At 41.7% G+C, this 22,568-nt stretch overlaps 1 protein-coding gene across 10 annotated transcripts in view; it reads right to left on the bottom strand.

Moving 5' to 3' along the window:
- The window catches only part of caskin1 (CASK interacting protein 1), a 137,720-nt gene that overhangs the window by 44,096 nt on the left and 71,056 nt on the right, over nt 1-22,568 (bottom strand). For all 10 annotated transcript variants that reach the window (XM_031318660.2, XM_031318661.2, XM_031318665.2 and 7 more), the window contains exons 3-8: nt 8,150-8,247; nt 7,704-7,849; nt 3,829-3,924; nt 3,582-3,712; nt 1,370-1,478; nt 185-293 (exon numbers count right to left, since the gene is read on the bottom strand). In XM_031318660.2, the coding sequence (XP_031174520.1) occupies nt 185-293; nt 1,370-1,478; nt 3,582-3,712; nt 3,829-3,924; nt 7,704-7,849; nt 8,150-8,247 (689 nt within the window). The remainder of the gene's footprint in view (nt 1-184; nt 294-1,369; nt 1,479-3,581; nt 3,713-3,828; nt 3,925-7,703; nt 7,850-8,149; nt 8,248-22,568) is intronic.

The following is a 22,568-nucleotide window of genomic DNA, read 5'->3' as shown; positions in this document are numbered from 1 at the left end:
CACCCACACACCCATCCATCCATCCATCCATCCATCCATCCATCCCCCCATCCACCCACCCATCCATCCACCCCCCCATCCACACACCCATCCATCCATCCATCCACCCCCCCATCCACACACCCATCCATCCATCCATCCACCCCCCCACCCACACACCCATCCATCCATCCATCCATCCTACCCCTCAGCAGTTGTTTGATCTCTCGGCTGGCTTGTGTTGCAGTGAACTGGTAGACGATGTCGAGCGCAGTCTGGCTGTAGGTGTTTCTCACTGTGGCGTTGATACCACTCTGTAGAAGAGGAAAGAAGATGGATTTGGTATGTTGACTTTTTAATTTTCTTGTTTGTTTGTTTTATGCAGAAAGTGAAAACAGACGAAAATGGTTTAACACCCTTAGGGATGTAATATTTTACCATCATGGCGTCAACAGAATATAACCCATGCTTGCTCATTCCCTGTAGCTGTAACTAACCACAACAACCTCTGAGTTCAGTTCGAAGTCGCTTCAGCGCAAAGACCCGTATCCCAAGTTGGTTTTGCGTGCTGGAACTCACATGGTCGTTAACACACATATAGCCTCTTTTCTTGCCATTAACCCCGTGGCATTTTCATGTCAGACGAACAAATGGCTCATTTACATCATCTCTCTCTAGCAGTGCAGTTTAGCAGTATTTCTCAGAACTGAGCCTCGATTTTATCACATGGGGATGTAGGGATTGCTCAAATCCTTTCATAAATAGGCCATGGGCCCCAGACCCCCAATGCATTTAATGCATGAAACATTTACCAAGGAACACTATCTAAGAATATTTTCATTGTAAGTAATATATAAGTAGTAGCAGAGTAGAGAGTTTGGTCTAGACCTACTCTATCTGGAAAGTTTCCTGAGATTACTTCTGTTATGATTTCACACTTGAATTGAATGCAATTAAAACCCTTTTATAATATTACATTCATTCCATTTTTTGCAGCATCTTTTTATTTATTTATTCTTCAAATGATGTACATTATGTAATGGGTTACAACTTACGTGCACAAATGTAGTCATATAAATAAGTCAGGAAGATTCATTCATTTCAATTTGATCTGAAAAACATTTCCACGGTCTAGTCATTCATCACAGAAAACAGGCAGCCTTGTTGTTATGACAGAAGATCAATTTGTTTTATTGTAATTTTATGGAAATAAAAAATGCCTCCCCTTTTTATGCCACCTTGTGAGTGTTACTGTCACAGATATAGTGAGTAAATTACAGTAGCTGCAGACAGCAGTTCCATTCAGGGGAGGTTTTTGCCTTCTGTAATTGTCCTTTAAGTGAACTCAAGCTGTCAGTGCTAGAAGGTTTTTCAGTAAAGTTCCACTTACTTCCAGCAGGAGTCTCACTGCCTCAGTCTTTCCACACAGGGCAGCTTCATGCAGGGCAGTGCCCGCTTTGGTCTGTCTGTTGATGTCGATACCTGCCTGGATCAACAGTCTGACAGCAGGGGCAGAGCAGGGGTGTGGGGGGGGAGAAAGGGTAAGGGTATGAAGAGGTGAGAGGGGGAGAAAGAGAGAGGTGTCAAAGGACACACAGGATTAGGAGAGAAAAACAAGAAAAAGATAAAGAGAAAAAAAAAAATCTTAATTGGCTTTATCTTGCTGAACTAAATGACTGGAGAAAGACAGACATATAAAGTGAAACATGGTATACTGCTCCTGATTTAAATTAAATGACTGGTATTACTCTATAGTTCTCTTATAAGGATAGTTCGGATTTCTTGAAGTGGGGTTGTATGAGGTACAGGGTTTCCCCCAGTCTTTTGCAAGCCTGGTGGCCCACCGGGCCTAAGTCGCCCCCCACCAGGCGTGAGCCACTGGGAATTTTTTACTTACTAGTAAGATGGCTCGGTTGAAAACTTAGACGTAGTCATATTTTCAAATCTCCAGTTAGCTTTTAGCACCGACTTAATGTAGGGCACTATGGAATCTGTCTTATAGCTTTTATAAATTCTCAATTTTGCAATTCTGTAAATTATTATTAAAGAAACTATTGGGCTCTAGATTAACGCTGCCATCAGTCTGTGACTGGCCCCAGCCGGGCCCTCGTCAAAAAAAAAAAAGACACTTGCCACAGGGCTTAACAACTTTTCTGGGGGAAACCCTGAGGTATTTACAGTATGTATAGTCAGTGTATGACCTACAGTAGATGGAGGTCGGCATGCCCACAGTTTGGAGAAACAGACAGGAGTACTGACACGGAAACTAAGCAATGTACTGCTGTGGATGGAAGCAGCAGCTAAAAAAAAATCTATATTAGCTTAAGTGTACACTATATTTAGAATAATTTCACCTCTTTGCCTTGCTGTCAGACAGCCCATTACGACGGGGAACCAAAGTCGTTATATACATCTACGCTGTTGTCAAAGCTACTGGTTGCTGGTCTACTGCTGCCTCGACTGGTTAGTTTGTCTTATTGTGTGACTTCTGTGAATCCGGACTAACCCTTTAAAACACCAATTTGGTATTTTAATTTATTAGACCATCACCAGTCTCATACTTTAAATGACAGGTTGAAGGTTAGAAGATCAGATGACAGGAAGCAACAGTCAAAAAAAGCTGCAAAAAACACCTTACATTTTTCCTTTAACTGTGTGTGTGTGTGTGTGTGTGTGTGTGTGTGTGTGTGTGTGTGTGTGTGTGTGTGTGTCTTCCACAGACTGCTGGCCATGCCTAATAAGCATCATTTATCAGTGTCACTTCTAGAGAGGCACGCTCTACTCAATCAACTATGACAGGCTTTATTTTCTCTCTCTCTCTCTCTCTCTCTCTCTCTCTCTCTCTCTCTTTCTTTAATTTTCTCTCCTTCTCTCTCTTATCTTCCCTCAGTCACAGTCTTCTCTGATCTTTCAGTCTCTCCCTGCTTCCCTTGGCGTCTATGTCTGTCTTCCAGGCAAACAAACCCCTGTACCGACACCCACCCACCCACACACACACACACACACACACACACACACACACACACACACACACACACACACACACACACACAGACACACACACAGACACACATACACACACACACACACACAGACAGACACACACACACAAAGCCCAGAGTTACTTAAAAGTGTTTGCGAGCAATGAGAGTAAAAATAGACTTTGTGGTGTGTGTTTATTTGCCGTAGCACACCGCTCTGCTGGGGGATCTTTCATCCCGAAGCTTTGTGCCGAATGCTGACATCACCACGGCAACAAAAGTCACTTTGCCATGATGCTCTCTTGCAAAAAACAAACACAAATTGGACGCACATCCTTTTCGAGATGAGATTATAATGACTTGACATTTAGCGTGACAGAGGAGTGCCATCATGCAGATCTGCAGTCTTTCCAGTCTTACTGTAAAACTTATTTAGGAGTAGCTGACTGATGCATCATCTCTCACTGTATGACAACACACACATTATTCCTTCACTTAATTGGATCAAATTGTTCCGCTGTGGACATTTAAACCCAGTCATTTATTAGAAATGGTGTGTGTGTGTGTGTGTGTGTGTGTGTGTGTGTGTGTGTGTGTGTGTGTGTGTGTGTGTGTGCGTACCTGATGATGTCTATGTGTCCGTTCTTGGCAGCCAGGTGGAGAGGAGACGTCCCGTTGGGGTCGGTGGTGTCTCCTTTTTTGGGCTCCAGCAAAGCAGCACACATATTACTGGACAGCAACAACTGGACCACCTACACACACACACACACACACACACACACACACACGGAACACATCTGATCATCTCTGCAGATTGTCTTCAGGTGCTGCTGTTTTTGAAAAAAGGACTAAAAGCGTAGGTTCTTACCCCAACTCTGCCAAACTCACAGGCCAGGTCCAGAGGGGTTTTGCCTGCGTTGTCCACAATACACGGGTTGGACTGGTGCTGCAGCAGCATCTCCGACTGCAGACAGGAAACACACACACACACACAAAGCAAACACACACCGACACATGAGAAAAAAAAACAAGAGATATTAAAAAATCCATACCACGTCTTGGCAGAGAGCCAAACGTCACACCCCTGGGTACCTTCTGTTCCACTGGCTTCTACAGCAACTAACAGGGGTGGGGCTTAGTGAATAGATAACCTGCATTTCTTTTGGACTTTGTTTGATGAAACCAAAGACACCAGAAGAAAATAAACATGAATCAATCAGACTTTATTGAGTTTCGCCAGTTTTTGTCCCTAATTTAGTTAGGGGGTTGTATCAATTCTGTTTCCCCGTCGAGATCTGTTCCCCCCCTACCTAAACCTGAACCTTTTTTCAGTAACACAATAATACACTTACATAACAAGCCTGGAAACGATCCAAACAGAAAATGTTTAATTGGCTAATCGTTTCAGCTGGACTTGTATGCCTATATATTGTTGGGTAGTTTAATTTATAATAAAACATCATATTTCATAAACTACATGTGTTTTGTGTGCATAAAATCTTAATTTGTAAAGTATCTACTAACTAAAACTTTCAGATTAATGTAGTGGAGTAAAAAAGTAAATTTCTCTCTGAAATGTAGCGGAGTAGAAGTAGAAAGTGGCATGAAAAGAAAAGACTCAAGAAAAGTACAAGTACCTCAAATTTGTACTTAAGTACAGTACTTGAGTAAATGTACATAGTTACATTCCACCACTGCCGCAGTGTGACGGCGGGTTGCGTTTCTCCAAAAGTTGAATTGGTCTCAACTTTTCACCGCAGGCCATGTTTTTTTCCCCTATCCCCCCTGCGGCACCCTCCCACCGCGGCCTAAACGCACTCCCCCCATTCAAAATGAACGGAAAGACCTGCAATTTCACCGGACCGGCTGTGGACTGCAGCAGTGTGTGTGAATGCAGCCTTAAAAAGAATCCATCCCCCCTTAGAGGAGCACGGCGACATCAAGTAAAAGGACAAGCTTGGTTAAAGCAGTAAAAGACTAAGAGGGATAATGCCCCACCAGAGGGATAAGTTCATTGTGCTTTCTAATGCACCTTAAAAATGGAACAAATTAGGAGAAAAGACAAAAATTAGATTCCCTCGTCGCCGTACTTGTTAAAGTAAATGCCTCTCAAATCTTGTCTGTGCCTTGCTGGATGTTAAATGATTCATGTTTTTAATATGTGGTCTGTTTCAGGTTTTGTAATATTTTATTTGTTTGCCCTTGCACACTGGGAGCACCCTGTATAAATCATGGCTATTTAATCAAACAGAAGCAGTGGTTCTTCAGTGGTGGAGCCTGTGGATGCTGAGCGTCGCTCTCCTCCAGGGTATGTCAGCTGCTGTAGTCGGCTATATTTCATTGTTGTTGCTTCGGCAAGCCTGCAGCAGCACTGCAGTGTTTCCCCACATAGCTTTTTTCTTAGCTGGAAAAGCCTCTGTATTTACCTTGTTTCGTTTTGTTTCCTAATTCGTCTTTCTTACATAGTCTTTTTTTTTACATTTTTGACACAGGAAAAACGGGCACTATGGATATGGCAGGGACCATTGCATTCAGTAGATAAGAACAAGACATAAGTGATGAACGTAAGAGTAAATTTAAAGGCAACCTGATTCCAGATCCAGGGCTGTAGTACTTGAGACGTTTTCTGTTGTCTCGGACTTGTCATGGACTCGTTGGTATTTGGACTTGAACTTGTCTCGGACTCGGCCATTGGACTCGCCAAATATTCTAGAGTATATTCTAGAGTCCGGCACTGTAAACTTTTTTTTCTAAAGTAACTTCCTCTTTCAAAACAACACCATTGATGAAGTGTGCTTGTTCAGAAAACAGGTATTAGTTTAATTCAAAATCCATCTAGAACGGACATTGACATTGGTCCTCGGTAGGGGTGCACCGATCCAATATTAAGATCGGATATCGGTCCCAATATTGACAAAATAGCTGGATCGGGGATCGGAAAAATTAACAGATCCACGGTTTCCCCCTCTGTCGCACGTGTGTCGCATGCTGGAAGATGTGAGTGTACAAATGAATAAGAATTCAATACATTACATCTATGTTATTTTGTCTTAGTTAGGAAAGTAATGTTTAGTTAGGAAAGTCTGGTGCCTTTAGTCTCTTCCACATGGTAGAAGGAAGGTATAAGGTGGAAGGTATACAGTGTATTATTAATTCAACAACAGTATTGGATCGGTATCGGGTATCGACAGATACACAAAGCCCAGGCATCGGTATCGGGACTGAAAAAGTCAGATCGGTGCATCCCTAGTCCTCGGTATACGCCTGGCTGTGTCATATACCTCAATCAACAGGCATCAATCAGTTTCATTTTGGCCACAGACAGTCAGCGAGCACTTTGTACTCTGGATTTTTCAGGACAAGTAATAAGTTCAAGAATGGGAACTTGTCCGTTTTTTAGTGACACCTGTGTTGCTTGTTACTTGTTACATTTTCCATCGGAAGTCCAGAATGTTCTTGTTACACCAGAATAAAAAGACTCAACATCTAATATGTAAAGTTGCACTTCTGCTTTATGTGACTTAGGCCTAAGTGAAATTGTTAATTGTACTTAAAGAAAATAATGTGGCCTAATTTGAGCCTCTCATTTGGACTCGGTCTTGACTTGGACTCAAACCTTTTTGGACTCGGTCTTGACTCGGTCTCGACTAGTCCTGGTCTTGGACTTGTCTTGGACTTGACTACAGCCCTGTCCAGATCTATGAATCTCGTATTTGTGCAGCGATCCTTTCTCACAGCAGATATTTTGTCACAACAGGTAAAACACAGATGTACCTAATAACACTGATGCAAAGTAAGTGAAAACACCTGCATGGGTAGATTACAGCTGTGTAGATGCTTTAAGAATGGAGATGTCATCCTCCTATATAGTAGCTACATTACGTAGCTAAAGTACCTAGCGACGAAAAAACGGTGAAGGTGGAATGGTGAAGTAAAAAAAAGGGGCATTTCAGTCTTATTATCAGGCTACATGTATGTTAAACCTGCAATAACTGTACAATAATTTGGCCACTTGGGGCAGCAGAAACAAGCTGTTAACACAACACTGGCATAACACTTTTTAAAATTGATGTGTTAACATGTAAGCAAACAGATACATAACTACATTAGCATTCATTTGGAGTCATGTCTGTGGCCAACTGATAAATCTCCAATTTTCACTCTTATTTAGCTCTGTTTTTGGTGTCTGCCAACTCCTGAGGGAAATATTGCTTATTTTAGCTAGTTGCTAACTGTGTCTATCTGCTGTTTGGTGCTGGGCAGGTAGTGTAGGCTACAGTGGGGGTTTAGATACTTTTTTAGCTGAAAACAGCCATCAGAGCAGTAAGAGTGAACTAAAACAGTAAGATTATGGACCAGAAAACCCAAACAGTGAGCTGAAAGACACAGCTCTGTAAAACTGCGAGCAACAGAAGAGTTGGGTAATAATTCTGCGTGGGTCTGTCACTGCATAAGGCCCCTTTCACATTCCATTATAAACATTTGATTATAGCTGCTATAAAGGTGCCAACAACCTCTCCTAACAATAAATCCTTTTAGCTTCCGCCCATTTTACTATTTCAGAACTATAGGATGCTGAATTACATATGAGTTATGACAGATGGCTTTTTTGTGACTCGTGTAGTTAGTACACAGGGAAATCAGCTGATGATTATCTGATCTGGGTGGCAAAAAAAAACCTTTCATGTTCTTGCCTGAAGCTCCACATTGATCTCTTTTTTTGGAAGAACTGCCATCACTCACCACGTCGTAGTGGCCGTGCTGTGCCGCCAGGTGGAGAGGAATCTGTCCTTCATCTGATTGGCCGTTGACAGATGAACCGGACTTCAGCAGCATCTTCATAGGCTCCGCCTTCCCCTGCCACGCTGCGTAGTGCAGCGGCCGCATACCTGCGCACACAAAAACACACAGTATGAACACACACCGAGATTTATATTATTATTGATCAGTGAGGATTTATATCTGTCAGTGTGTGTGTGTGTGTGTGTCTCAGAGTGTGTGGATGCAAAAATGAGTATCTCTGATTATTGTGCAGATCAATTACCCAGCAGTAAATTACCCTGCCGCTATACTCACATAATTATCAAAGACACAAACGACAGCTGAGCCTGTGTGTGCAGAGGTGTGTGTGTGTGTGTGTGTGTGTGCGTGTGTGTGTGTGTGTGCGTGTGTGTGCATTTCCCCCTCACCTTTCTGGTCTCTGATGTCGACAGCAGCCTGTGACTCCAGCAGCAGAGTGATAAGCTCCAGGTTCCCATTGAGCGCTGCATGATGCAGCGGAGAAAACCTATAGTACACAAACACACAAACAAACACACACACACACACACACACACACACACACACACACACACACACACACACACAGGTCGGTAATAATGGCAAAGCTTAGCATGACAAATAGATTTAATAGCAGAGGATTAGAAGCTAAGGGAGAGATGGGATGGTGGGAGATGGAAAATAATGCACAAGAGGAAGGGTATTATTATTATGTAAAGGATACAGTGTGTGCTTGTGTGTGTGTGTGTGTGTGTGTGTGTGTGTGTGTGTGTGTGTGTGTGTGTGTGTGTGCGTGAGAGAGAGAAAGACAGTGAGTGCATGGATGTGTGTTACCAAGTTTACATGTCAACCTTGATGGATAAGCATGAGAAAGGATATAAGGAGAAAGCATCACATAACCAGGTGAATATAAATGCACGCAAAGACACACATAAAATAGTCTTGCTAATACACACCTATCTGAGTCATATCAACAGTGACATGTGTCACCTTCCTCCTCTCTACGACTCTTCGCTGTTTGCCTTAACAGACAGCTTTATGAGGGTTTCAACCTCAGAGTGATGACCCATATAACTAAGGTGGCAAGTTAGGTTTGCGGCCCGTCACAGTGGCTCAGTGGTTAGCAGTACTGCCTCACAGCAAGTGGGCACTGCTGAGTACTGGGTTACTGGCATTTTCTCCCCGTGGGTTTCCTCCGGGAGCTGCGGTTTCCTCCCACCATAAAGACATACGTACCATGGCATTACACATGGTGTTGGTCCATGGGCACCGGACTATAGCTGCCGACTGCTCCTACTCAGTTGGGATTGGTTTAAAGCGGTCAGTAGAGGAGAGGATGTGTTTCTGATTTGTCGTGACGTTTCCCTGTCAAGTTGTGTTAATGTTATGTCCGTGTCTTAAATGTCTACAAATGAACTATCAACTGAGGGTCATCGCTGTTTTGACGCCACACGGACGACTGGGGTGGTCCGAAAGAAGGAGTGACGCGCAGCGGAGCCAGAGGACAAAAGGTAAGCCATTTAATTCTTAAGGCTGTTTTATGCTTCTGCGTCGAATCGACGGCGTACCGCCACAGACCCCTCTGCGTCGCCACGAACCCCCCTCCGAGCCCTCCGCCGTAGCTCGACGTGCACCTCCAAAAATTTGTAACTTCGCATCGAGGCGACGCAGACCGCAAGGACTGTGATTGGTCGACTGGTCCTGTGTGTTGACAGTCTGTGTTTCAAGCAGCCTACTGTGGGGAGTAGCAACATGCTAGTTCACTGACATAAGCTTTGCAAATATACTCAGACATATTTTGGTTACAGTGACGGGGTTATCCGTTTGTAAAGTGCCTATATGTCAGTAACGTTTTGAAATTAGCACTTCGCCAGCAAGCAGTACTTTGTGGGCAGTTGTGCTAATGTTTGCTTGCTAACATAACATAAACTGGCAGACACCTCACAAATAACCTCAGACTTATCACCCCCTAGCGTTATGTCGGTGAAATGCACTGTGATGCAAAGCAACCCCGATGCAGAACTCCGAAAGGGTCACGACGCCGTAGGAGCGACGCCGTAGCTGCCGTGGAGTTGACGCAGAAGCATAAAACAGCCTTTACCTTCAGCCTGGCGAATTAGCATGTAGCTTCTGAAACTTCAAATGCGAGAGTAAAGCGAAACCCTGTTGAAATCCTAGACCTAACGATAGTATTAGGTTTCCCCGGGGTTGTGGTTATGACATTAATGGATACGATACAAATAACAAAACATCAGAAATGAACCATGCAGATTGTTTAATATCATCAAACAGATACACACCGGTCTTCATCTATTTTAAAAGAGTAGAGCCTGAAATGGAATTTAAACCTCCCCTGCTCTAACATTTTCTCCATAAGAACTCAGATGCCTAGTTTTTTATTATGTGCATTGTGAGATATCTCCTCTTCGCTCTGACCTTGACTCATGTTTGTAGCAGATTTTTCATTTCCTGGCTCACCATATCCTCTTGTAACCAGCCTTGAACAACCTCCCAGTTTCCATTGACATCTTTCTTATCTACCTTGCGTCAATACCCGCTCAAGCCTGTAATTTGTCTGTTATACTGTACTCCCCTGTGTTTCATTAAACTTCAGAACATTATTAAACTGAACCCTGCTTTGTGTCACTTTGTTCTCCGAGCGCTCGTCACTGCTTTCAGAATCAACTCACATGGGTCAAGCCACTAGATTAGAAATAAGAGGACATAAACTACAAGAAAAGTATGATCTGATTGTTCACAACAATGTGTATCATAAAAACAGGAACCCAAGACTGTAACTAGGAGTCAACCAATAGCTAAAATTCAATTTTATTTATAGTATCAAATCATAACAAGAGTTATCTCAAGACACTTTACAGATAGAGTAGGTCTAGACCACACTCTATCATTTACAAAGACCCAACAATTCCAGTAATTCCCCCAAGAGCAAGCATTTAGTGCGACAGTGGCGAGGAAAAACTTCCTTTTAGGGAGAAACCTCAGACAGACCCAGGCTCTAAAAGACTGAGACATAGACTCCAAAAATAAATATAAGTGTGGGAAGGTTTGTGGTGTCTTTCTTTGTTAACTTTTCAAACTAACAACAGAAGAGTCTAACTAGGGTTACAGGTTATGTTATATAAAAAAAAAAAAAAAGTCATATTTCCCCACTGTATGGAAGCTGGTTTTGGATGCTACTATATCAGAGAGTAGGCTAACGTTAGCGACTCAGTTCTATCTTCATTTGCACTCCAGCCAAACCCCAGCCAAACTTGTTTAGCGTTACGTTAGCCACACATTAATTAGTCCTCTTCCTAAAAACCTTTTTTAAATCATACTATTAAAATACAAACAATACAATATACATCTAACCTCTGTCTTCTTAGCCCAAGAATCTAAGCAGCTACAAATGAAAAAGGGTCTGATCTAGTGTAATGCTACACTGCAGTCCCTCAGTTTGTTAGCACAAAATCACATATGTTGCCATCAAGTGCCTATTTAAGACTTTTTTTATGAGATTCTTATTTTAAAGCTATCTAACTGGAAACAGTAAGGCAGAGAGAGTGTTTTTAACCAAGCTAACACCTTGGCATCTAACATAAGACTACCACCGTTCCGGAAGTGATTTTTCAACCATTAAATATCTCCATTGACGTTTCATTAAATGCTTATATAAAGCGTTTTAAGCCTGGAACCAAACCAACCAACAACACGATGAATTGTGGCCATAAAACATTTGATTCGGCTCAAAATAACATTTTGAAAACTGCGAAAAAAAGGTACAAGACTGTGTACAGAAACTATCATAGACTTCAATGGTAGCAGCTTGCTATAGCCGTTCGCGGGGTTCGCAGGTGCAGTAAACATTTCCATGGTAACAGCTAGCTCTACCAATCAGAGACATCACTATTACACTTAGGATTGTGGGTAGTGTAGTATTTTTCCATGACAGTGAATACATTGGATAGTTTAGATATACCTGCTAATAATCAAAATCCTTATGAAGAAATTGAATTGGATTTTTACTTTCAGAACAATGCTGTTGAGCTCTAAAAGTGTACCCTTATGTGGCGTGTGAGAAAAGTGTGTATTATAAAAATATATATATATATAGAACTAGATAGGACTAGAATTAAATTAAGGGGGAGGAATTTACTGGAGTGTAGCTATTTTAGTTTCTGGTTAGCCCTCAACTCAGTTTTGCTCTTTTGTGTTTGGACAAAGAGTAGAGAAGTAAGTTACTTCTCTACTCTTTGGTTTGGACACTGAATGTTCTGTAACTATGGAGATGGTGCTAGCTTTACAGTGCGAGTGTCAGCCGTTCTTTTAATACATCCACTGTGTCAGCTTGAACACTACTGAATCTCTATTTTATGTGTGTATTTTGTGTGTGTGTGTGTGTGTGTGTGGAGCAGCATACCAAAGAGTGACCTGCTCTAGTTTATTCACTACACATCACCCATCGCTCCTTCCCTCTTCTCCTCCTTCTCTCTGCCTGCACTTTGGACTGTCACCTTATTTTCCTCTCCTCTTTTCTAAACCTCCACTACCTCCTCTCCTCCTCTTTTCTTCATCACCTTGAATCTTTAGAATTTCACTATGGCAACTACAACTACTAAATTGAGCCATTCAGAATGGACCTGCAGTGAACTGGGACCAACAAGTTGGGAACCACTGACCAAATTACTGTGTACTTAATATACAGTAAGACCTTGAAACGTTTTGTATGTTTTATTAGGGAAAAAAGTCATATTAGTTATTAATACACAGTATAACCATGGAATAATGTGACTGTGCAATACTGTTGATACAACTGTTTACTATTTATTCACTTTACTTACTTATTTTTTTATTGGTTGTTTATCTGTAGTGTCTTTTTTTTCTTACTTTTTTGCACTATCCCTTGCTGCTACAACGTTGTGAAGTTCCCCGTTGTGGGATTACAGTTTTTTTCGAATGCTTACTGTAAGCACTATTTTCGAAAACAGGGACCGGTTTTTCAAAACACTACACCCAATTAGCAGAACACCTCAGACCCTTTGCAAAATGAAACACTCTTACAACTATACACTAATTTATATAAAAAACACATTTTGTTACCATTTGAAACACACGTTTCATATGAACACGTTTGAATTAGTTACCCCCTGCTGTTGCTAACCTAAAACACTTTTAGCAATTCTACTCCTCAGTGATTAGAGTACTGTAAATGAAGTTCACAGAGAAAGTGCAAATATACAATAAGTTCACCAAACACTACACAAGACCAATGCTGCAGACTGAGGAAAATAACATGTATTTCTCTCCATATACCCAAATCAGTCAACATGTCAACATGGAAACTCACAACAAAACATCCCAGTTTTCATGCTGCTACAGTAGTGTGCATAACACTGTTAGCTCAGCAAACAACAGACACACATAAAATACTGTATCCAGTTACAGTAAAAAACAACAAAAACTGAAATTACAGTAGAGAAAATACTAGACTTACCTGCTGCATTTTGTATAGTGCTTACACCTGATTGGTGTGTCTACAATTAAGCATCCATGTGTTTGCGTACCTGATGGCTGTGTTTCACAGATCGGCTCATAGGTGTGGTCGTTTGACAGTCAGTGCTTTGGAATTGCAAGGAAGTGACATCATGATATACTTCCTTGTCTAATGTCTACAAGTGTGTTTGGTGTTTTACAAATCACTGTTTGTATTGTTTAGCATAAAGTGTGAGGCTGACATTGTGCTTATAGTGGTGCACATCTGGGCCAATGTTTGCTCCTTGAGTGTAAGGTTTTGATAATTGTGTAATACTTTTGATTTCAGTGTGTAAGCAATCGGCAAAAACTGTAATAAAGGATATTGAATCTCAAAATCTTGAACCTATAATGGGCCAAAATATGGGGGGGCATTCCTATTGAAGTCCAGTATTCATGTACTGTTGGAGTCAACATTGGAAAAAGAAATGGAGCTGAATTGTGATCGAACCTTAAAATAAAATATGAAGTGAAAATGTCAGCACGTTGAACCATCTTAGCACAACAAACACTGAGGCAGACAGGAGCGCTCTCTCTGCGCATGTTCCATCACCCACTATTGTATCTCCATGACGACTGTGTCTTCTTCTCCTCGCTTGCCCCTCCAGGGTAAAATAGGGATAGCATTACACAATGCTGCACTAGGCAGAGTAAAACTGCACTGTATGTGTGTGTGTGTGTGTGTGTGTGTGTGTGTGTGTGTGTGTGTCAGTGAGGGTGCATGTATTGGGGAGGGAAACCCTTCCTATTGCCAAGTAGTAAAACCTGCCATGCAATATTTATACCCTCTTCTCCTTTTCTCCTCCACACATCCGCCTCTCCTCTGTCTCCTCTCTCTCTCTCTGTCCATCTTCCTCCATAGCTCCATACCTCTTCAGCCTTCAATTACTTCCCTCCACAGCTCCATCCTCTTTATCTGCCTGTACTTCCTCTCCGGTCTCTTCCATTATGCCTCCTTCCATCTCTACTCCTCCATCACATTTTTTACCATCTACTGCTTCCAATACCTGATGCTGATCCCCAGCTCCATGTCTAACCCCATCTCTCTTCAGTTTCCCTCTAACTAAACACTATAGTGGTACGTAACCAGTGGTGGAATGTAACCAAGTACATTTACTCAAGTACTGTACTTTAGAACAAATTTGAGGTACTTGTACTTTACTTGAGTGTTTTATTTTCATGCCACTTTCTACTTCTAATCCGCTACATTGCAGATGGAAATGTTGTACCTTTTTACTTCACTAAAAAAATAAATAAATAAATAAATAAAAAAAAAAAAAATACGTACAAACTCGTTACATACACACAGTACAATGTAGTGGAACTCTATTACTGCATTTAACCCATCCTAAGTATTAGGAGAAGTGGACAGCTATACATACAGCATCCAGGGAGCAACTTGGGGTTCAGTGTCTTGCTCAGGGACACTTTGACATGTTGATTTGACATGTGGCCGGAGGAGCCTGGGATTGATCCGCCAACGTTGTGCTTATGGGGACACTCTACCTCCGAGCCACATATTAATCTGACAGCAAATTAAGATTGTTGCACACCAAACACATGTAGTTTATAAAATATGATGTTTTGTTATAAAGTAAACTACCCAACAATATACAGGCCTACAAGTCCAGCTGAAATGATTAGCCGATTAAACACTTCGTTGATGAACAGTACTTAAGTAAAAGTACTAATACCACTCTGTAAACATACTCTGTTAAGTAAAACTCCTGCATTGAAAATGTTACTTAAGCAAAAGTATGTAATTATCATCAGGAAAATATACTAAGTAAAAGTACTCAATGCAGAAAAGTTCTCACATTTTAGAAACTGGAAACGACCCAAACAGTTCTGTGTTTAATCGGCTAATCGTTTCAGCTGGACTTGTATATTGTTGGGTAGTTTAATAGTTAACAAAACATTGTATTTTATAAACGACATGTGTTTTGTGAGCAAAAATTTAATGTGTAAAGTAACTAACTAAAGCTGTCAGATTAATGTAGTGGAGTAAAAAGTACAATATTTCTCTCTGAAATGTAGCGGAGTAGAAGTAGAAAGTGGCATGAAAAGAAAAGACTCAAATAAAGTGCAACTACCTCAAATTTGTACTTAAGTACAGTATTTGAGTAAATGTATTTAGTTACATTCCACCACTGCAAGTAGCTAGCCGTGCATATACCCAACCACAAATATGATGCAAAAACACAAAAGCATATTATCAAAAATATGTGTCTCACAATGATGACAAAATGACACTCACCACCAGCTACAGAGGGAGCAGCACTGCTGGGGGGACGGGGGGAGGGATGTTTAAGGTCAAGTGTAAGCAAGTCAAGCCACAGTAAACCCAAACTTACAAAATCCTCACTGCACCACTGCCTCTGGACCAACATCTTATGTATCTCCATATCACAAACCAAACTTTCTTATCTTGCTTTTTTCCAATTCCTCTCACCAGCTGCCTCTGTTTGTTTATCTCTGTTACTCATCTCTGTCTCTCTCATGATCCTCTTGAAGTCTGCATGTCTAGCTTGATCAATTTTTAGCACACGCACACACACACACACACACACACACACACACACACACACACAGAATGTTTTCATGCCGTTTTATTGCTGTACAATCACCCCCTTAAACAAGCTTTACACTGGTCTTCTTCGACTGTCGCACGCACGCACACACACGTACACACACACACACGTACACACACACACAGGCACACACACACACACACACACACACACACACACACACACACACACAGCTTGACCCATTTTCACTAATGAGGGACTTTTATGCCTCCTGTGCCTTCCCGAGACCCACCGCTCCAACAATTACACACTGGACAGGGAAGGAAAGAAGACAATGTCTACTGCTCTTCTGTCTCTTCTGCTGCTGTGTGCTCTCCTGTGTGCATGCAGTATGCGTCCACACAATCCTGGCTCATATATCATGTTGTCTTGTCTTGTGTCTCTGTTCTTTGCTAATCAGTGCCTGTCACTCTGCTGGTGTGTCTGTGTGTCCAGGTTTTATCTGGCGATAAAACACACACACACGCATGCATGCACGCACGCACGCACGCACGCACACACACACACACACACACACACACACACACACACACACACACACACACACACACACACACACACACACACACAATTCCACGGATCCCAGATCATCTAAGAAGGAGTTATGTATTTTCTGTTAGGAGACGATATCTCTGGCTCTGACATCAGTGTAAAAATGCCCTGGAGGTGTGTTAATACAGGCAAGTGTTCATTTAGCATTCACTTAACAAGGTGACAATCTATTCTAAATCTATTCTAAGACCTTATGGAAATATTGTCAACAAACTGTATTTGTCACTTGTTAAAAAATGTTTAAATTTTATTTCACCTTTATTTTTACAGGCAAGTCATTAAGAACAGGTTCTTATTTACAATGGCGGCCTGATAAGTGGCATAGCCCCTTAGGGAAAGGGAAGGAGGGTTAGATAATAAATACATACAGTTTAGAAATTACATAAAATACAATGTGAAATACTACACAGAAAACAATAAACACTTATAACGAGATAAGTGCACAGGTACATGGGTGAGTAAGAGAGGGAGAAACCATTCAAATATTTAGCTGGAAATTATTATGTAGAGAAGCAACTGCATATGTCCGTGAACAAGGATGATATGATGGTTTCGAAGGATGAAATGGAAATTAGTTTGTCCAGTTTGAGAATCTTTTGCAGAGCATTCCTGTCGCGAGCGGCAGCAGATTGAAAAGATGCGAGACCAGAGGCGGAATTTGGTTTTGGGAATGCTTAATTGAAGATGAAGTGAGGACCGGGTATTATATGTGACAGACTTTGGCTGCAGCAGGTGACCTAAGTAAGGAGGTGATCGGCCAAGAAGGGTCTTGTAAATGAAAGTGAACCAGTGAATCTTATGGCGAATGTGAAGGGAGGGCCAGTTGACAGATGAATATAGGGTGCAGTGGTGTGTATTGAAGGGGACATTTGTGGCAAACCTGATAGCGGAATGGTAAAGAGTGTAGTGTTTTGATAGAGTGGTCTTGCAAGCAACCCTGTATATAGTGTCACCATAATATAGCATGGGTAGAATTGTCATTTGAATGAGAGTAAGTTTGGCAGAAGTGGTGAAAGTGGAGCGGTTTCTGTCAAGGAAACCAAGTTTGGCCTTGACCTTAGATTGCAGCTTTGATATGTGGATAGCGAAAGAAAGTGAAGTTTCCAACCAGATGCCCAAGTATTTATATGCAGTGACTTGTTCAAGGATAACTCCCTTGCAGGTGGTAATGTTGTGGTAATGGCGGGAGAAGGCGTAGTACCCTTACGATAAAACCACATGACTTAAGTTTTGGAGGTATTGAAAGTGAGTTTGAGTTGGGAAAAAGACTGCTGTAGTTGGAAGAAGCTATCTTCTAATAGCAGACTATTTCTTGAGGAATCTGAGATCCTTCAACGTGTGCAGCAGAATGTTGGAGATGTTCTACCAGTCTGTTGTGGCCAGCGCTCTGTTCTCCTCCGCCATCTGCTGGGGCAGCAGCATCGGAGCCAGCGACACAAACAGACTGAACAAACTGATCAGGAAGGCTGGCTCCGTTATTGGCTGCAAAAAGGAGACATTTGAAGCTGTGGTGGAGAGGAGGTCACTGAACAAACTGTTATCTATCATGGATAACCCCGACCACCCTCTCCACCCCACACCGGTCCAACAGAGGAGCACCTTCTCTAAGAGGCTACGACAGCTTCGTTGTCGCACGGACCGCTACAAGAAATCATTCCTACCACAGGCAATAAAACTTTTTAACGCCTCATCACTGGGTGCTAGATAAGACTCATAGACATCACATCTGCACTAAGTGCAACTTGCACAATAGGTTTATCTATATCTTTATCATTACTAGTTAAGCAGTTGTACATTTTGTATTCCCAACTTGTATATATTTTAAATATCTGTTCTTGTATTCTATCTTATTATTATTTCATGTATATTGTATGTATGTATATTGTATCCTAGTATTTCATGTATATTCTGTGCTGTGTGACTGATATTTTGCTGCTGTAACACTGTAATTTCCCATTTTTGGGATCAATAAATATCTATCTATCTATCTATCTATCTATCTATCTTGCAGAGTAGCTTGAAAGGTATCAGGGGAAGGACCAATGGCATAAAGAATTGTATCATCAGCATATAAGTGAATGAGTGAATTGCCAGCTGCCTGAGGATATTAAATGTTATTAATGTATATTGAGAAAAGTGTGGGGCCAAGTATGGAGCCTTGGGGGACACCCCTGGTGACCGGGAGAGAATGGGAGAAAAGGTTTTCAAATCTTACACGTTGCACCTGGTGAGAGAGATAATTGGAAAACCAAACCAGTGAGTGATCAGTGACACCAATGCTGCTAAATCTGTGAATAAGTGTATTGTGGTCCACAGAGTAAAAAGCTTTGGCAAGGTCAATGAATATAGCAGCGCAGTGTTGTTTGGTATCTAATGTGGATGTAATGTCATTGAGTACCTTTGTGGTAGCTGTAACACAACCATATCCAGATCGAAAGCCAGACTGTGCCCCGGAGATTATACCGTTCACATTAAGGTGTTTGGTTAGTTGTTTGTTGACGAAGTTTTTCCAGAATCTTAGACACTCAAGGCAAGATGGACATTGGCCTGTAATTGTTTAGGTCAGCCTGATCACCGCCTTTAAACAGAGGAAGCACAACCGCTTCTTTCCAAGCAGGTGGAATTTCGGCTGTATGGAGGGAGAGATTAACGAGGGCTGTTACGGGAGCCGCAATGACTAAAAAGTCATTACTGTATAAAACAGTTAGTTACTCTTAGAAAATATACAATCGTATTTATCATAATTCTTTTCTCGCGGCTACGGCGATATTACCACTACATTACAGCCCCATACAACATTACACATATGACTAATAAATAATTTTAAACAGTGATGATATAACTCGGACAATTCTGTCAAAACATACAATCGCTAACCCAGAGAGAAACATATCACCTGAGCTCAATAATAAGCTCCTTAAATAATTGAAATTATATTACTATGCTGTATTGGAGTTTGATTAGAACATCCAAGCGCCTGGCTACGCCAGCTCCCAGTCAGGCTTTCGTCGTTACTTCCTGGTAAGACTGCAGCAGTTTCCAAGGAGGTTGCAGTTAGCTCCCGACAGGTCAAGTCAGCCCCCGAACAAACCGGACAGAGGCCACTGTCCGCTCCCAGAGAGGCCGCCGACCAGCCACCGCGATGCCGTCGTCAGTTTACAAAGAGGCTGCACAGCCACCGGTAAGTTGCCGACAGGTTACCGTTTTTCTCTCTGCCTTCTTGCCGCACCGGTCACCCTGGAAATGGGCAGGTTCCTTTCCCGTCTGGTAGGAGTCAATGACCTCCCGGTCCAGTGAGCGGCTGACTGAGATCACTTTTCACTGGGAACAGCTTGCCGAAGGGCCCTGTAGGCGCATTTTGTGAGCTTTATGCACCGTAAAGTCCTCCTCAATCTGCTACAGGTTCAACTTCTTTGTACGTTTATTATCAAGGCATGATGTAACCAATCCACGCACTCCTAAAAGTAACCCGTTTTAACAATTTAAAGTGCCCATATTATGAAAAAATCACTTTTTCTGGGATTTGGGGTGTTATTTTGTGTCTCTGGTGCTTCCACACACATACAAACTTTGAAAAAAATCCATCCATGCTGTTTAGAGTGAGATACGGTTTCTGAATGTGTCCTGCCTTCAGTCTCTGGGTGAGCTGTTCAAAATCGGCACGGCTTGTGACGTCACAAGCCGAAACGAGCAGGCTAACCGCAACCATTAGCTCGTAGCGTTAGCATGCTAACGCTATGGCTAACGCTAGCATGCTAACGCTAGCATGCTACCTCGTTCTCAATAGCAAAGCACTACTACAACACACACAAGTTCACCATAATCTACAAAAGAACTACTTACATGTGCGCCCTCATTTAGAAGTCTCCCAGCTAATCCTGCCTTGTAACTGACCGAAGTTGTAGAAACAGCCTTTCTTTTACTGTCTATGGAGCTAGCTAGCTGACATGATCTACATCTGAGCTACTGGGCATGTGCAGTGCAATCAAAGATAGTACCGAAGAAGAAGAAGAAGAAAAGAGGTCTCACTCTGTAGCTAAAACAGAGACCAGCTGAAAAGAGGATCTGCAGCAGTGAGAGAGAGCACTGCAGTACAACACAAATATGGTGTTTTTTGAAAATTAAACCATGTAAACTTATTCTGGTACAACCTTAAAATACAATTATGAACCTGAAAATGAGCATAATATGGCTGCTTTAAGCTGTATAATGAGGTTCTGCAGGTACAATTTAGGAGAAAGTCCTCACACACCTCTGGAGCATCTCATAATCATATTTAGCTTTAATCGCTTAGCATACATAAAAGTGTGTTTCAATGTCACCTTACTTCCCTTTTAGCTTTTATATTATCGATACAAAGTGAAAATATTGATACATATCATCTTTGAGATGCGCCTTTATTTTGAAATTCCCACTTTATATTTATTCTTTTGCATTAAAAAGAGTAGTTTGTTTTTCATTTGAATATCTGGAAGAGCTTAGTAATGAAAATGTCAAATCATATTTTAGTTGCTTTTTGTAAATATAAATAAAACACCTTGTGTCTTGTAATGTATTGAATCGAATCAACATCGTATGGCGGCAGACTTTGTGATATCAGTAAATATCGTATCGTTAACCAAAGAATCGATTTAATATTGTATCGTGATGCGAAACATCAGGGGGCGTACAAACAAAATAATCTGTAAATAAGCAAGAAGAAGAAAAGAAGACAGCGGAAGTAAGGGAAAGCAGTCTGCCTGGCAACAGTAGTAAACACATCCATGATAAACACAGACGTAACGCCAAACATTACAGTGATTTACTCTAATTATTACCGTGACATTGAAATGACTGTCTGCCTCCAACACTGTTAAAGTGCTCATATTATGCTCATTTTCAGGATCATAATTGTATTTAGAGTTTGTACCAGAATAGGTTTACATAGTTTAATTTTCAAAAAACACCATATGTTTCTTGAGATGGGTGCAGGCGCATTTGCATTTGCTAACGATGTAGGCGCTGGACGGGAAATTGAAAACTGCATCGGTCTTAAACCAGCAAAGACACTTGCGACGGGCTTTGCGCTGCGCCGGGTGCAATACCGCCCTGCTACCATAAACCAAGCTGGAATCCTCACTACACCTTAGGCCACTTACGTAGGCTGTGTAGAGCCTACGTGCAACATCAGTTAGTCTTCCTTTTCTTCTTGCACATTTTCCGGGTCTGTGTAAACCTCTACGCCTGCACAAACACACTCACGTAGAGTGCAGATATTTAATTGCAGTGGAGCTCTCTTGTAATATACTCTCAGGTCTCAGTGGGGATTTCCTTGTCAGGGTTTTTAAAGAGGGACCTTCATACACTCCTAAGTGCTCTGTTGTTGTCACGTCTCCAGTCTCTTGTGAGACACACCACTGCACTGTATGTCCTCACATGTATATGTGACAAACCCTCTATCTGCTCATTTCTCTCCTATACATCACTGTCTCCACTTTGGTGCTACTCTGTTTTCTAACTGACCTAAAAACATAAATTAACGCTGACCAGCGTTGGTTGGATTCCCGCTGTTTTGTTTATGACGTGCAAACACCAGCTGATTGACACCACTTAGGAAATTCCTTTTTCCACACGCGCGCGCGCACGCACACACACAAACACACACACACACACACACACACACACACACACACACACACACACACAGCAGATGAGGAAAGTCTGCGGTAAAAATGCCAATTAAGAGCTTTTTTTTTTTTTTTTTAACAAAGTGAGTTCATTTCGAGTCTCCCGAGCAAATGCCAAGAAGAGTAAACAAATCTAAAATGAATTGTGCAGACTCATTAGCCATGTGCGCTCAGTATAAAACCAAAAATTTAACATGTTCCATGCACTTATTTATGACTTCTTCACACACAGCCACGTTGACATGAGCCAATAAGGAGCACTTAATACTGTGGGAGTAATAAGAGTAAACACACTAATTTGATTACACTGTTCAGTTTCACTCAGAGTGGCAAAGCAGCGCTGAGAGGATGGCTTTTGATCTCGATCTTTACAGAAACCACTTTATTTAGCACAGTTTGCAGTCTTTGGGCTCGATTTGATGACTCTTACAAGAGCTGAAGCTGTCGTGACTCACGGTTGTAGCAATTAGCATTTCTACCGTGTGTTG

This window comes from Sander lucioperca, chromosome 21 (genome assembly GCF_008315115.2).
Source record: "Sander lucioperca isolate FBNREF2018 chromosome 21, SLUC_FBN_1.2, whole genome shotgun sequence".
Lineage (NCBI taxonomy): Eukaryota > Metazoa > Chordata > Actinopteri > Perciformes > Percidae > Sander > Sander lucioperca.
Note: the sequence above shows the minus strand (reverse complement) of the source record. Positions and strands in the feature narration are given on the sequence as shown.